We start from the raw sequence: 14625 nt of genomic DNA on the forward strand, positions 1-14625 counted from the left end.
GGTGTATATAAAAGAGGGAAAGTGCTTGGCAACCCAGAGGCGATGATTTTTCAGAAACTTAAGGTGAGTGGCAGGAAAGTTGAGGCATTCATTTCATTTGGAAGGTGTGTTTCATGTCAATAGCAGACTTCTTTTCTAGAGTATTCAGACTAACATTTAAGTCAGGATGTAGCAGACCTTGCCACCGCGTCCTCAGCATCCCTTCTTCCTCTTGTCATCTGACTGCCCTAGTTTTTTTTTCAGTGTCCACACCACCCACTTACACCCCAGCGACTTCAGGGAAAGCCAGCTCCACTGTGCCCTGGGATGGAGCGTGTGGCCAGGGCTAAGCCCATCCCACCCTGGCCGCAGCAACTGGCTCAGGAGCATGTGACCCAGGCTTGCTGGGGAGTTCTGAGGAAATGTACAAGCGGAAAGTTGACAATTATCTTGTGACCAGGAGGAGGAGCCAGCCATGGGATGAAGGCAACTGGAAGAAAGATGAAGATGGAAAGATACTTCAGGGAGACACAGTGGAACTGCCAGCTCCTCCTCCAGCCTAGCGGACAGAAAACATCTGTACTGTGAGAAAAGGAAGTAGGTGAACACTGCATAGGCTGTGGGAGTGAAGTGGCACAACATTTCCAGAAACCTGAGTGTGTGTGTGTGTGTGTGTGTATATGAAGAGTCTTAAAAATGTTCATTCCCTTTGATTTGGGGATCCTTCTCTTAGGAGTCTTAAGATTCATGCCTAAAGATGCTAATCCTGGTCTTATGTATAATAGGAAAAAAAAAATTAGCCTAAAACCCTAACAGTGGGAGAATGATGGGTCAATGAATCATTGAATGAAACTTTATAAATGAATGCAGTGTAACCCAAGTTTATTCAAAATCAGAATTGGCTAGCACCATCATTGATGATTTAACTTTGTATTTCTCTGGGTCAGGAAGATCCCCTGGAGAAGGAAATGGCAACCCACTCCAGTATGCTTGCCTGGAAAATTCTATGGACCAAGGAGCCTGGTAGGCTACAGTCCATGGGGTCGCAAAGAGTTGGACACGACTGAGCGACTAACACTTGTATTTTTAACACATTTTTTAAGCTGTGCTTGAACTGTGGTTGGTAGGTTGATTACAAAATTGAAAATCAGTTGTTAAGCTGCTGTCTCTTTAAATATATAGAATGAGGAAAAATAAGCTATACACACACTAAAAAAATCAATGCTGCCACAAAAAACTCTTTGTGAGGAGTTTCTAACAGGAAAGTGTGGTGTAACTCAGAGCTTAATTGTAAAGGATCATGCGGTGATTTTTAATTTCTTTGTTTTTCCTGGAAAAGAAAAAAAGAATACACAGTGAGCATTTCTGTTCAGACTTAATTTAATACAACAGTGAAATTGATCTGACCTGTTTGATGGTCACAGTTATTCTTGGGCTGCATGGCTGTGCTGTGCTCAGGTGTGTCTGACTCTTTGCGACCCCATGGACTGTAACCAAGTTAGTGGGCCCCCTCACTCTTGTGAGTGCACCCACCTAAGCCCTTGCTCCCCAGGGGGCAGCCCTTCGCACCAAGAGGGCATCCCATTGTGTAGACATATCCATGTACTTGGCCACAGGTCTGATCTGTGGAGCCTCTTACCCTCCAGGCCAGCACATGGCTCTTGTGCTGCCAAGCCTCTTGCTCCAGCTTTTTAAAAAAGAAAAAAAAAATTTATTTGCCTGCACCAGCTCTCAGCTGCAGCATGCAGGATATAGTTCCCTGACCAGGGATCGAACCCTAGGTCCCCTGTATTGGGAGCGTGGAGTTTTAGTCCCTGAACCACCAGGGTAGTCCCTCTCACTCAAGCTTTTAAGTGATCATGATAAAGTGATTAACACAGAGTGGGCCACCACCAGTGATCTAGGCTGGATGGCACGTGGGCCAGGGGCAGTCAGAGAAACCCAGCCCAGTCTCAGCTCCACTGGACTTGGAAAAGACAGTGGTTCTCAAACTCTGAAATGCATCTGAATCACATAGGAGGGTGAGGGCCGACCTTGCCAGAACACAGGTTGCTGAGCCTCATACCCGGAGGTTCTGATTCAGCAGGTCTGGGCAGATGGAGGGGGGAAGCGGTCAGATTTGCATTTCTCACAAGTTCCCAGGTGATACTGGGAACACATATTGAAAATCACTGATTTAGAAGATTGGTGGCCCCTGGAAGGAAGCGTAATCCAGGGCTGGTTTTTTTCTGCTTCCCTGAAGCCTTCACAGCAACAAAGACCTCTTGTCATCTCCACAGTGTGTTGTGAGCCCTTGGAAAAGCACAAAAGTGAAGATGTGAAACTATATAGAAAATGGCATGCGATATCAACTTCATGCCTGTGGCGTCTGGAGCTGTCACAGAGCACCTGCACGGCTGTCCCATTGTCACAGCAGCCCTGAGATGCAATTACCTTTGTTTTAGAGAATGAAATGCAAGTACCAGGCACTATGACTGTTGTCCAAACAGAAAAGAGATATTGGAGGCAGTTTCTTTTTTTGGTCATGAAAATTTTCTAATGTACACAAAAGTAGAGAACGTGGCGTCATGAATCCCCAAATGCTCCAGCTTTGGCAATGACTGGTTCTCCAACTTGAGCGTTCAGTAGAAACACCTGGCAAACTTGTCAAAGCAGAGATTTCATGAGTATCTCTACATTCTAGAATTATCAAAGGACTTCTCCAGTGGTCCTGTGGTTAAGATGCCATGTTCCCACCGAAGGGGGCCTGGGATCTTAGTTGGGGAACTAAGATTCCAAATACCACATGGTCCGACCAGAAAAAAAGAATTATCAAGACTTTGCCAAATTGACAGTTCTCTGTTGACAGGATAGCACAGGCATCCAGTGACCTCAGGAGGTAGGTTTTTGTGTTCTGTGGAAACATTTGATGGTATAACAAGTTTGATGACTATCTCCTTTGGTATGATATGCTTGCTCATTTGAAAAATAACCCAGAACGCGGGAAACAGCATCTCTCTTGGATAGCTGTTTGACAGCTTCTTCTAGAGATAAACCTATGCACACTTTGTGACCCAGCAAACCCAGTGATAGTTACCCCCCCCCCCCAGAGAAATGAGACCTTCTGTCCACCAAAAGAGTGGACAAACGAAAAAGCAGCAAAACGAATCTATAGCGACAGGAAGTGGGAAAAGAGCGATGGAACTTTTCCCCCGTGGGCGGTGATTATACAGATGTACACTCATACAGAACAATTAATGGAGCTGAACACGGAAGGTTTGGGCATTTCAGTGAGTGTAGTTTATACTTCAGGGGCCCTTAGCACACATCCGCAGCCGCGCCCACACCAGATCCCAGGAGGCTCAGACCAGCTGTGCCCGGCCTCGCCCACCTCGGAAAGGCTAACACTCGGGGCATCCGTTTCCCTCGCCCCCTCCAGTCCAACTTCCGCGCCTCCCCGAGGGCGGAGGCTGCAGCCACCTTTCAGCTGCGCCCCGGCCTGTGGGTGGGTGGGCGTCGCCCGCGCGGGCCCGGGGCTTTGCGCCCCGCCCACCAAGGCCCCGCCCCTCCACACAGAGGCCCCGCCCACACAGGCCCCGCCCCTCTGGTACTGGCCCCTGGCCTCCGCCGCCGGAGGCGGCCCGCGGGCAAGGGCCGCGCGATGTCGCACGGAGCCGGGCTCGTCCGCACCACGTGCAGCAGCGGCAGCGCCCCGGGAGCCGGAGCCGGCGCGGGGCCGCTGGGCGTGAGCTCCTTGGAGAATCTGCTGGATCCCATCTACCCCCGCACCCACGGGGCGATACTGAAGGTGGCGCAGATGGTAAGAGAGGCCAGGGCGCGGGCCGGGGTCCTGCGGCGTGACGCGGAGAGCAGGGTCCGGGGAGCGGACGCGGCTGCGGCGGGAGCATCGCGCCCCGGGCGGGGTCGCGAGTCACCCCAGTCAAGTTGAAGGGGGCTTCCTCCGGCGAGGAACTCGGCGCACCCCCCCGGCCTGCTCCCCCGGCCCCTGCTCCGGGCTCCCAAGTTTCTCCAGCCGCTCCGCGGGGTCGGTCTGCCTGGGACCGTAAGAAACCACGGCCAAAGTTCCCGAGCGTCTTCCTTCCTCTTCTCGGGCCGCGCCGCTTCGGACCCGCGCAGGGGGTGGGGAGTGCCAGGGGCGGCGCTCAGGCCGCGGAAGCCGACCTCTTCCAGCGCTCTGGCCGCCGCGTCTTCCTCGCGAACCCCGCGCCGCTGGGCTTCCTGCCACCCGAGCGGCCTCGCCCGAGCGCGGGGTCCACGGCCCGGCCTTCCCGGGGGCAGAAGGCGCGGGGACCCTTGGGGCAGCTGTCCCGGGCCCTGCCCCTCGACTCCCAAGGGAGGGCTGGCCCTCGGGGCCGCTGGACGGCAGTGGTCACTGGGGAGGCCTCTGTACTTTGTTGGGGAGTGGGCATCTCCGGAAAGGGAGCCGGGCGGGACAGAGGCGGGGGCCTCCAGCAGGGCAGACCTTGCCCCGGCGTGTTCCCCATTCTTCTCTCTCTTCCCAAGTTTTTCTTCCTCACAAGTTTTAAACCTGAAACACCTTTCCCCTTCGTCTGATGTGTTTGGAAACTCGGCCGGGCTCTTTTTGATTCCACTCCTGATAATGTTTGCAGCGAGAATGGTAGAGGAGAAAGTGGTAGTTTTGAAAGGAGGGAGGCATGGGGCTTATACACAAGGCCACAGACCCAGAGGCCGGGCCTGCCTGGACACAGCGTGAGGGCCTCACAGGCATCCACAGCTCTGTTACTCTGGGGGCCAAGGGTGTGTAGAGGGGGCTCTGGTTTCCTGCTTAGGCCAGACCTGAAGGGAAGAGGGACTGAGTTCCCTTTTCTCAAAGAAGAGCATCTAGATGGACTAAAAATTAGGAAGTGGAAGTATTTTAGCTACTAACCAAAATAAATCATGTGCAGCTGTGTTGGCTTTGAGTAGGGCATTTTGGGGGATTCAGACTGAGAGATCTGATCAGCCAAATAGAGGGGACCTACCTACCTCCCCATCCTTAAGAAAGATGAATGGGAGCCTTGGAAGGTGTATCAGGAGCTGAATGATGAGTTTGGTGGACAAAGATTGGGGTCAGAGCCTCTATTTTCATCCATAAGTTTAATAGACACACACAGTGGAGAAGAGAAACCTCCCCTTCATTCAGCTTCTAAACTAGCCTCTTACCTTTGGCCCTTGGGCCAAGTTGCAGGTGACAGTGATGGCCTGATGTCCCAGAGAGAACAGAGACTTGGAGAGTTGCATCTCTGAGTGCCCAGAGGGTTCTTAACACCTTCTTCCTTCCCTGGGGACTGCCCTGTGGATGCAGGCTGGTTTGAGCAGACCCTCTGGGAGTGAAGTTGCCGTTGCCATGGTCATATTACTACACAGAGACCATTTAGGGCTGATCTCCTCCTCCTCTTCCTCTTCTCTGGGAGTCCCCCCAAATCCACTACTCGAGGAAGGAAGGCCCATCTGGATCCTCACAGAGTGTGAGCTGGAGGTGGGCCTCCTGGCATCATCCGAGTCCTTGAGGGGCCTGAGCTGGAAGGAGTGCCCTGACCCCTGCAGGCATCCAGAGGGCCTTCCTGGGGCTCCCCCAGCACCCCTCATCATTTTATTTGTTCATCAGACTTTGGTGAGTGCCATGTTCACCTCTGTTTCTCCGGAAACAGATGGCTGTGACAAAGCCCTTGCCCTCAAGGATTCTGTGGTTTTGCTGAGAAGACAGACTTGTCCCCAAACTGCCTGGTTGAGGAGTTGAAAGATCTGTGGTTGCCCACATAAGGAAGGAAGGACGGAGGGAAGATTAAGGTGACATTTGAGTTGAATCTTGAGTTGAGTGTGGGTGTGTCAGGCTGGGCATGCCCTGTTGGCCTCCTAGTGACTTTAGTCCGGCGATTCTGGGCAGGGGGACGTAGAAAGGAAGGAGGTAGGGTGAGAAGAGGGCCAGTGCTGGGCAGTTCTTCCTGACATTTAGAGAGGGGTTTATCTCTCTTATTGAGCATCTGCTCTCTTCTTACCTCTGTAGAAGCCAAGCCTGTGGAGTACAGCCGTTAACAAGATAGATCCTTTCGGCAGAGATTGTGACATTTGCAGAACCATAATAAGCACGGAGAATCAGAATGTAGTTTCATAAGCAGTGAAGATGGCAACCTTAAGTGTCTTCCAGAAACTTCCTTTTTTTAAAGTTTTATTTTCAGTCACGCTGTGCAGCTTGTGGAATCTTAGTTCCCTAATCAGGGATTGAACCCAGGCGCTCGGCAGTCAGAGCACCGAGTTCAAACTACTGGACCACCAGAGAATTCCTAGAAGGTTCTTTTATTTACTCAGTAAATATAGAGCACCTGCTGTATGCTAGGACAGTGTGGAAGGCCCAGTGAACAAGAGGGGTCAGGAACAGCCCCTGACCTCTTTATAGTATAATTGGGAAAATAAACATTAAGTGGTTTTAAATATAAAATTGTACACTGGGACAAAAGTTATGAACAAGAGGCCCATAGAGCAGCAGTCCCCAACCTGTTGGGCACCAGGCACCAGTTTCATGGAAGACAATTTTCCATGGACTGAGGGCGGGAGATGGTTCAGGATGATTCAAGTGCATTACATTTATTGTGCACTTTCTTTCTATTATTATTACATCAACTCCATCTCAGATCATCAGGCATCAGATCCCAGACGTTGGGGACCCCTGCCGCAGGGAATTAACTGGGAGGTCTACCCTGTCAGGGAGGTAAGAAAGGGCTTTTCTGTGGAAGGGATATTTGGAGGATAAGGGAACAGCATTGCCAGAAGAAGGAAGAGCACAGACAGGGGCTCAGTGACCGGAGGAAGGAGGAGTGATGATGGTTGGAGGGAAGGGGACAGGGCTGGGAATGGTGTGAGTGAGTCTGGAGAAATATGCCAGGACTAGCCCATCCAGGGTCTGCCGGAGCATGCTGAGAATACAGTGCTTGTTCTGAGATTATCCTGGAAGTAATCATATCAGTATCAATTCACTATTGAAGCGATGGTTCTCAACCTGGGACTGCACAGCCCCCTGGGGTCATTTTGGAACTTCATGGAAATTGTCTTTTGGTTGTCTTTGGGATTAGGATCGTATCCAGGATGTGTTTCATTCATTTCAGCAAAATAATGAAGGCATGACAAGTACTTAACTATCCTAAAGAGAGGTGTTATCAGGAATGCTATTGAAGGAGGAGACTAAGTAGGTGTGTGAGTCTGGGGAGAGTTCCTGAGTTTTCCTGGCTTCCTAAAGACTTTCTAGGAGTGTGGGGCAAGTACAGACTTCCCTTGGGTATTCACAGCCCACATCCCAGATGGAGTTAGACGGTGGGGGATCGCAGCCTCTGATACAGCCATGAAAAGACCTGTTAGTGGAGAATGAGCAAGCATAGCTCAGAATGGCTCACCTTTCATGCTCTGTCTCAGGTCTGTGTGGAAGGAGGAGCCCCAGTTTGGTTCCCAAATGCAGTTGGCATTCCCATGCCCTGTTTCATGGCAGCTGGAGGGTTGAGGGCAGCAAAGAACCTCATGTCATGAGTTTTTGACCCCTTGGGACTTCCCTGGTGGTCCAGTGGCTAAGACTCCAAGTTCTTAATGCAGGGGGCCTGACTTCGATCCCTTGTCAGGGAACTAGATACCACATGACACAACTAAGACCTGACCTAGCCAAAAAATAGTCTTTCACCCCAACCCAATCCCAATCCAACAACAAGAAACTGCTGTCCATCAACGGTCAAACAAATTAAAATAATAAGACGTAACTTACAGGCTTTATTCCCGATAACAGAAGTAATACTTGTTCATTGTAGAAACTTCGGGAAACCAAGAAAAAACTAGACCCTCCCATTCCCTCTCCCCCCGGGTTTATTACTGAAAGTAAAATTTTACACTATTTCATAGGCGACACACAATTTGCGGTTGCTGGTTTTGTCTTATTTTTAGAAAAGTAGGATGACACGCTACAGTTTTGTAAAGTGCTTTTATTTGCTTAACAGGTAATGGGTGATTTTTTCATGTCACCTAAGGTTTGCACGCAATGAGGTTTTCAACAGTGTTTTTGCAGCCAGTTATAAGTGCATCATGGTTTGTGTGACCAGCCCCCTCCCCTGTTTTTGTGGCTCGAGGAGCTTCCAGTTCTGCCTGTGGATGAACAAGACAGTGATGAACCGCCCTGCGGAGAAGTTTTGGTGTGCAAAGCCATTAATCCTTCCTTCGGATAAATGGCCATGACCTTTCACACAGAGAGAGATGGAGTGCGTCTTGCCCTGCTGAGCATGCTGGCATTAAACAACTCTCTAGCCTTGTTAACGTCCAGAAATCAATGATTGTCTCTGTATCATCCAGAAATTTCCAGGAGCCAAATGTGGTAGTAATAATATTTTAAGTCACAGTCTTCTTTTCAGTGTCTGATGGTTTAGAAAAGAAACAGGTGGGCTAAAAGACTTTGTTAAGGGTTTTATTTTCTTTTTTTAAGAGCTTCATAAGAAAAGATTTATTTCTTTGACGTTAATATCAGTCATTGGTTGCTGGTGTGAAAATATCTCTTTTTTAATTCTTTGACTCAAGGGTGATACCGTTGGTCAGAGTAGTCACGTGTCCTTTTCAAAAGCAAGAGGTCTTGGAGAAATCTGTGTGTCCAGAATGAAATAAGAACTGTATAATGTCCATTGCAGTCTCTCTCTTTTATCACATACTTTTGATGTGGACCATTTTTAAAGTCTTTGTGGAACTTGTTACAGTGTTGCTTCTGTTTCTTATGTTTGGGTTTTGTGGCCACGAGGTATGTGGGATCTTAGTTCCCCGACCAGGGATCAAACCCGCACCCCTCAGTACTGGAAGGCTCAGTCTTAAGCACTGACCCACCAGAGAAGTCCCTCTTTTCATCCAATACTTTGAAAGGCAGTTGTGTTTAAGCAATGGCAACAGCCTCCACGTACATCGGAAGGATGACGACACCTCATGGGTGTGAGGATTTATTTATTCAGGCTGCAGACCATGTGGATTTCCTAGCTACTGGCAAGAATTCCCCTGCAGGACACCCCAAATAACTGCACCCCGATCGGGAGCCACTGGCCAGAGGAGAGGGTCCTGATGAAAACAGCAGCTGAAGGGGTCCATCAGGCTAGGGGATGAGGGTGGGGGTTGGGGGGCTGTGTGTGGTCTCACATGAGTCCAGACAGTCTCACAGGGTCCCTGGCATCACCATGGATCCTGGAGACCCTCCAGAACATTCCGAGGCCTCCCTATGTGGGTCAGCGCATTCATTTCAGTTCTTTCCTCCCTTCCTCCCAGGCACATCCCCTGCTGTCCAGGCTGACGCTTCCTGCCTGGGGGCCCCTGGCCGCCCATCTGTTTCCTCACCCTGCCATCTGCCCGCGGCACCGGCCCAGGCCTGCCGCCCGGGAGCCTCCCAGTGACCCGCCGCCTGCCTCATGCTGTCCTCCTTTGTCACCAGTTTGGCTCAGAGGTTTCTTTGCCCGCTGCTCACTCCCGGGCATTCCTCTGCCGGGTTCTTAGCAACCCCCTGGCATTGGTGGCCTGGCTCAGGGCCTGGCACTGGCTGCTGGCCCTCCATCCCCTAGCCTTCCTGAGAGATGAGGGCTCGCAAGGAGAAGGGGCCCTCTTCCCAGCGCAGCCGCATCCTCTGGACCAGCGGCAGTCCTGCTGCGAAAGCCTTTGACCTGGTCTGCGTTTTACTTGGCAGTGACAAGGCTCTTCCTTTCCCTGGGGCAGCCTTTTCCCTTTAAAGAGATAGGTGGACAGATTCATTGATAGAGAAAGAGAGAAGTTGTCTCGAAAGTGGTTGCCACACATTACCTGCAGAAGAGATTGCTGTGAAACTTCAGAGTAATGCGGGTATCACTCTCATTCATAGAGGTGGAGACACTGAAAGGAATTCAGAAGGGAGTAGGAAAGGGAGAGGAGAAATGAAATAAATGCTTTTGGGCACAGGGTGACTTGGACCTTCTGGAGTGCAGAGAGAGTGACTGAAGAGAGCATGACCTCCATGCCTTTTTACTCACTTCTTCCTCTTAGGTTTTCTTTTTTTTTCTTTTCAATGTTTATTAATTTATTATTTTTTTTGGCTGCTCTGGGTCTTCGTTGTGGCATGCGGGCTCTCTAGTTGGGGTGCTTGGGCTGAGTTGCAGCATGTGGGATCTTAGTTCCCCCACCAGGGATTGAACCTGGGCCCCCTGCTTTGGGAGCGTGGAGTCTTATCTACCAGACCACCAGGGAAGTCCCCTCTTAGGTTTTCTTTATTCCCCTAGGGAGGCGGCAATAATGCTAGTATTGTTTAAAGGGAAGTCTTTTTAAAACTTTTTCTCTCATATGATGAAAGTGATACTTAGCTAATAATAATAGTAATAATAATAGCATTTATCATACATTGAGTTCCTGTTAGGTGACAATGACTAGGCTAGGTGTTTTACATGTGTGGGCTTATTCAGTCCTCAGAATAGGTAGTTCCTATAATTATCTGCATCTTACAGATGAGGAAACAGAGAAATTTGGCAACTTGCCCAAAATCACAAAGCCATAAATAATGAAGCTGCATTTGGGGCAGTTTGAGTCTAGATCTTGAATTCATAAAAGGACAACTTGGAGTCACTCTTTTTCATTATCAATATGCCATGAAAAGTTTCCCGTGTCTTTAAACCTTTTCTTTTTTTTTCTAATTACTTATTTGGCTGTACTGGGTCTTGGTTGTAGCACAGAGGCTCTTTGATCTTCTTTGCTGCATGCAAGATCTTTAGTTGCAGCGTGTGGGAGCTAGCTAGTTCCCAGACCACGGATTGAACCCAGGCGCCCTGCCTTGGTAGTGCAGAGTCTTAACCACTAGACCACCTAGGAAGTCCCCTCATGTCATTAAATCTTAGCTGGAAAGGATGCTGTGGTAACTACATATGAGTCCATTATTTGGTTAGAGGACCCACCTGGCTCCTCTTTGGTGGGCAGGCAGTCACAGAGTTAAAAGGAGGTGCTCTGAGATGTGCCAGTAGATGCTGGTGACAGTTTCACCTTTTGCCAGAGATGAACTCAGTCTGAGTGGGGAAATCCCTCTCTGGGGAATAGGACAGACAGAGTGTGTCGTATTTTAGAAAGCATTTCACATATTTCTCTCTGGGCCTCTGGAAGGCTTAAGAGGAAACCATTAGTAGCACTTCCCTGGCTCCCTGGTCAGAGAAGTAAGATTCTGCGTGTCACGTGGAGTGGCAAAAAAAAAAAAAAGTGAAATCATTAGTATCATCCTGGTGTTATGTCCTAAGTTCCTCCCAAGAGAAGAACTAAAGGGCGAGTGTCTGCTTTGTCATGTCAGGCAATTTCACATGCAGTTTCCCTTGGCTAATCCTTAACGACTATTTGTTAATTATTTTCCTTTCTTTTCTTTTTTTTTTTTTTTCCTTTTCCCTTATTTTCATTGAATGAAGGCTGAGAGATTTTGTCACTTGCACAAGGTTGGAAAATTCTATTTATTTCTGGAGCCAGAATGGGATCCTAAGTGTGGCCACAGACTAACCCTTCCCCTGCCATGGTGTGCTATCCCTCTGTGTGTGGCAGGCAGGCTCCAAGGCTCCCCCTCTGTGGCTGACACACCCTAGGGGGACCCCTCCCGTGAGTCCCTTGTTGTTCAGTTGTCTGTGATTTGTTGTCAGACTGTCAAGTGTCATGACTGTGGGCATGTTGTAGATCCCATGGGCTGCAGCATGCCAGGCCTCCCTGTCCATCACCAACTCCCGGAGCTTACTCAAACTCATGTCCATCAAGTCAGTGATGCCATCCAGTCATCTTATCTTTTGTCATCCCCTTCTCCTCCTGCCTTCAATCTTTCCCAGCATCAGGGTCTTTTCCAGTGAGTCAGCTCTTTGCATCAGGTCGTCATAGTATTGGAGCTTTAGCTTCAGCATCAGTCCTTTCAGTTAACATTCAGGGTTGATTTCCTTTAGGATGGACTGGTTTGATCTCCTTGCAGTCCAAGGAACTCTCAAGAGTCTTCTCCAATACCACAGTTCAAAAGCATCAATTCTTCGGCGCTCAGCCTTCTTTACAGTCCATCTCTCACATCCATACATGACCACTGGAAAAATCATAGCTTTGACTAGATGGACTTTTGTTGGCAAAGTAATGTCTCATCCCATGAGTCACAACCCTATGCAGTTCCATCCTCTGAAGTGTGGACCGGACCTTCGACTTTTTCTCACCATTCAGTTCAATTCAGCTCAGCCGTGTCCAACTCTTTGCGACCCCATGAGTCGCAGCACGACAGGCCTCCCTGTCCATCACCAACTCCCAGAGTTTACTCAAACTCATGTCCATCGAGTTGGTGATGCCATCCAGCCATCTCATCCTCTGTCGTCTCCTTCTCCTCCTGCCCCCAATCTCTCCCAGCATCAGGGTCTTTTCCAATGAGTCAACTCTTCGCATGAGGTGGCCAAAGTATTAGAGTTTCAACTTCAGCATCAGTCCTTCCAATGAACACCCAGGACTGATCTCCTTCAGGATGGACTGGTTGGATCTCCTTGCAGTCCAAGGGACTCTCAAGAGTCTTCTCCAACACCACAGTTCAAAAGCATCAGTTTTTCGGTGCTCAGCTTTCTTCACAGTCCAACTCTCACATCCATACATGACCACTGGAAAAACCATAGCCTTGACTAGACGGACCTTTGTTGGCAATGTAATGTCTCTGCTTTTTAATATGCTTTCTAGGTTGGTCATAACTTTCTTTCCAAGGAGTAAGCATCTTTTAATTTCATGGCTGCAGTCATCATTTGCAGTGATTTTGGAGCCCAGAAAAATAAAGTCTGACACTGTTTCCACTGTATACCCATCTAGTTGCCATGAAGTGATGGGACCAGATGCCATGATCTTACATTTCTAAATGTTGAGCTTTAAGCCAACTTTTTCACTCTCCTCTTTCACTTTCATCAAGAGGCTTTTTAGTTCCTCTTCACTTTCTGCCATAAGGGTGGTGTCATCTGCATACCTGAGGTTTTTGATATTTCTCCCGGCAATCTTGATTCCAGCTTGTGCTTCCAGTCCAGCGTTTCTCATGATGTATTTTGCGTGTAAGTTAAACAAGCAGGGTGACAATATACAGCCTTGACGTACTCCTTTTCCTATTAGGAACCAGTCTGTTGTTCCATGACTGGTTCTAACTGTTGCTTCCTGACCTGCATACAGGTTTCTCAAGAGGCAGGTCAGGTGGTCTGGTATTCCCATCTCTTTCAGGATTTTCCACAGTTTGTTGTGATCCACACAGTCAAAGGCTTTGGCATAGTCAATAAAGCAGAAATAGATGTTTTTCTGGAACTCCCTTGCTTTTCCGATGATCCAGTGGATGTCAGCAATCTGATCTCTGGTTCATCTGCCTTTTCTAAAACCACCTTGAACATCTGGAAGTTCACGGTTTACATATTGCTGAAGCCTGGCTTGGAGAATTTTGAGCATTACTAGTGTGTGAGATGAGTGCAATTGTGCGGTAGTTTGAGCATTCTTTGGGATTGCCTTTCTTTGGGATTGGAATGAAAACTGACCTTTTCCAGTCCTGTGGCCACTGCTGAGTTTTCCAAATTTGCCGGCATATTGAGTGAAGCACCTTTACAGCATCATCTTTCAGGATTTGAAATTCTCAGCATTAAGGAATAGCAAAGGAGATGTGATGTCATTCCCCTGGTTATGTGATGTGCCAGGGGGAAGGGATGCTGCAGATGTAATTAAAGCTCCAAGTCAGTTGATTCTGAGTTGATCAAGATGAAGTTATCTTCAGATGAAAGTCCCTCAGTCATGTCCGACTCTTTTTGACCCCATGGACTGTAGCCCGCCAGGCTCCTCTGTCTGTGGGATTCTCCAGGCAAGAATACTGCAATGGGTAGCCATTCCCTTCTCCAGGGGATCTTTCCCATTCAGTGATTGAACCCGGGTCTCCTGCATTGCAGGTGGATTCATTCTTTACCATCTGAGCCATCAGCCTGGCTTAATCAGATGACAGTCCTTAAGAAAGACACTGGGTTCTTCCCAAAGGGAGAGATTCTCTTGCTGACCCCGGAGAACTAACCTGCCTTCCTGGGCCCAGCGGAGGCCACGTGGGGTGCAGCTATGGGTTGTGTCTAGAAGCTGAGAGCAGCCCTCAGCTGAAATCAGCCAGAAAATAGGACCCCATAGTTGCAAAAGCGCATGAGCTTGGGTGAGAACTCCAAGCCTCAGAGGAAACCCCAGCCAAGCCCCCACCTCGACCGCAGCCTCATGAGACCCTGAGCAGAAGACTAGCAGAGCTCCCGACTGCTGGAAACTGTGAGATTTTAAATGAATATCAGTTTAAGCTACCTACTTGGGGTAATTTGTTAGGCAGCAGGAGATATCTCATACACCCACAGAAACCCGTGTCTCCTGCATGAGATCTGGTGCTTTCACGGCTGCTCCTCAGCCAGAAAAGAAGGGGAGTGGAGCGTCAACAGCCGTGCAGGAGGTAGGAGGTACAGTGGCCATTGAAAAAATATATTTACTTTACTTGGCTGCATTGGATCTTGGTTACGGCTTGTAGGATCTCTGTTGTGGCACTTGAGCTTACCCTGTGGCATATGGGATCTTAGTTCCTGGACCAGGGGTCGAACCCATGTTCTGCACATTGCAAGGTGGATTCTTAACCATCAGACCACCAAGGAAGTC

The 14625-nt window shown here is 49.0% G+C and overlaps 1 protein-coding gene across 3 annotated transcripts in view; it reads left to right on the forward strand.

Annotated features, from left to right (window-relative positions):
• Positions 1 to 3532: 3532 nt before the first annotated feature.
• CMTM7 (CKLF like MARVEL transmembrane domain containing 7) overlaps positions 3533 to 14625 on the forward strand; it is a 46747-nt gene continuing 35654 nt past the window's right edge. Inside the window, exon 1 of one of the 3 annotated variants that reach the window (XM_043886239.1) lies at positions 3533 to 3778. In XM_043886239.1, coding sequence (XP_043742174.1) covers positions 3620 to 3778 — 159 coding nt within the window. In that variant the 5' untranslated portion in view covers positions 3533 to 3619. The remainder of the gene's footprint in view (positions 3779 to 14625) is intronic. The other 2 variants (XM_043886241.1, XM_043886240.1) reach the window with 2 other exon arrangements.

Source organism: Cervus elaphus, chromosome 24, assembly GCF_910594005.1.
Source record: "Cervus elaphus chromosome 24, mCerEla1.1, whole genome shotgun sequence".
NCBI classification, from domain to species: domain Eukaryota; kingdom Metazoa; phylum Chordata; class Mammalia; order Artiodactyla; family Cervidae; genus Cervus; species Cervus elaphus.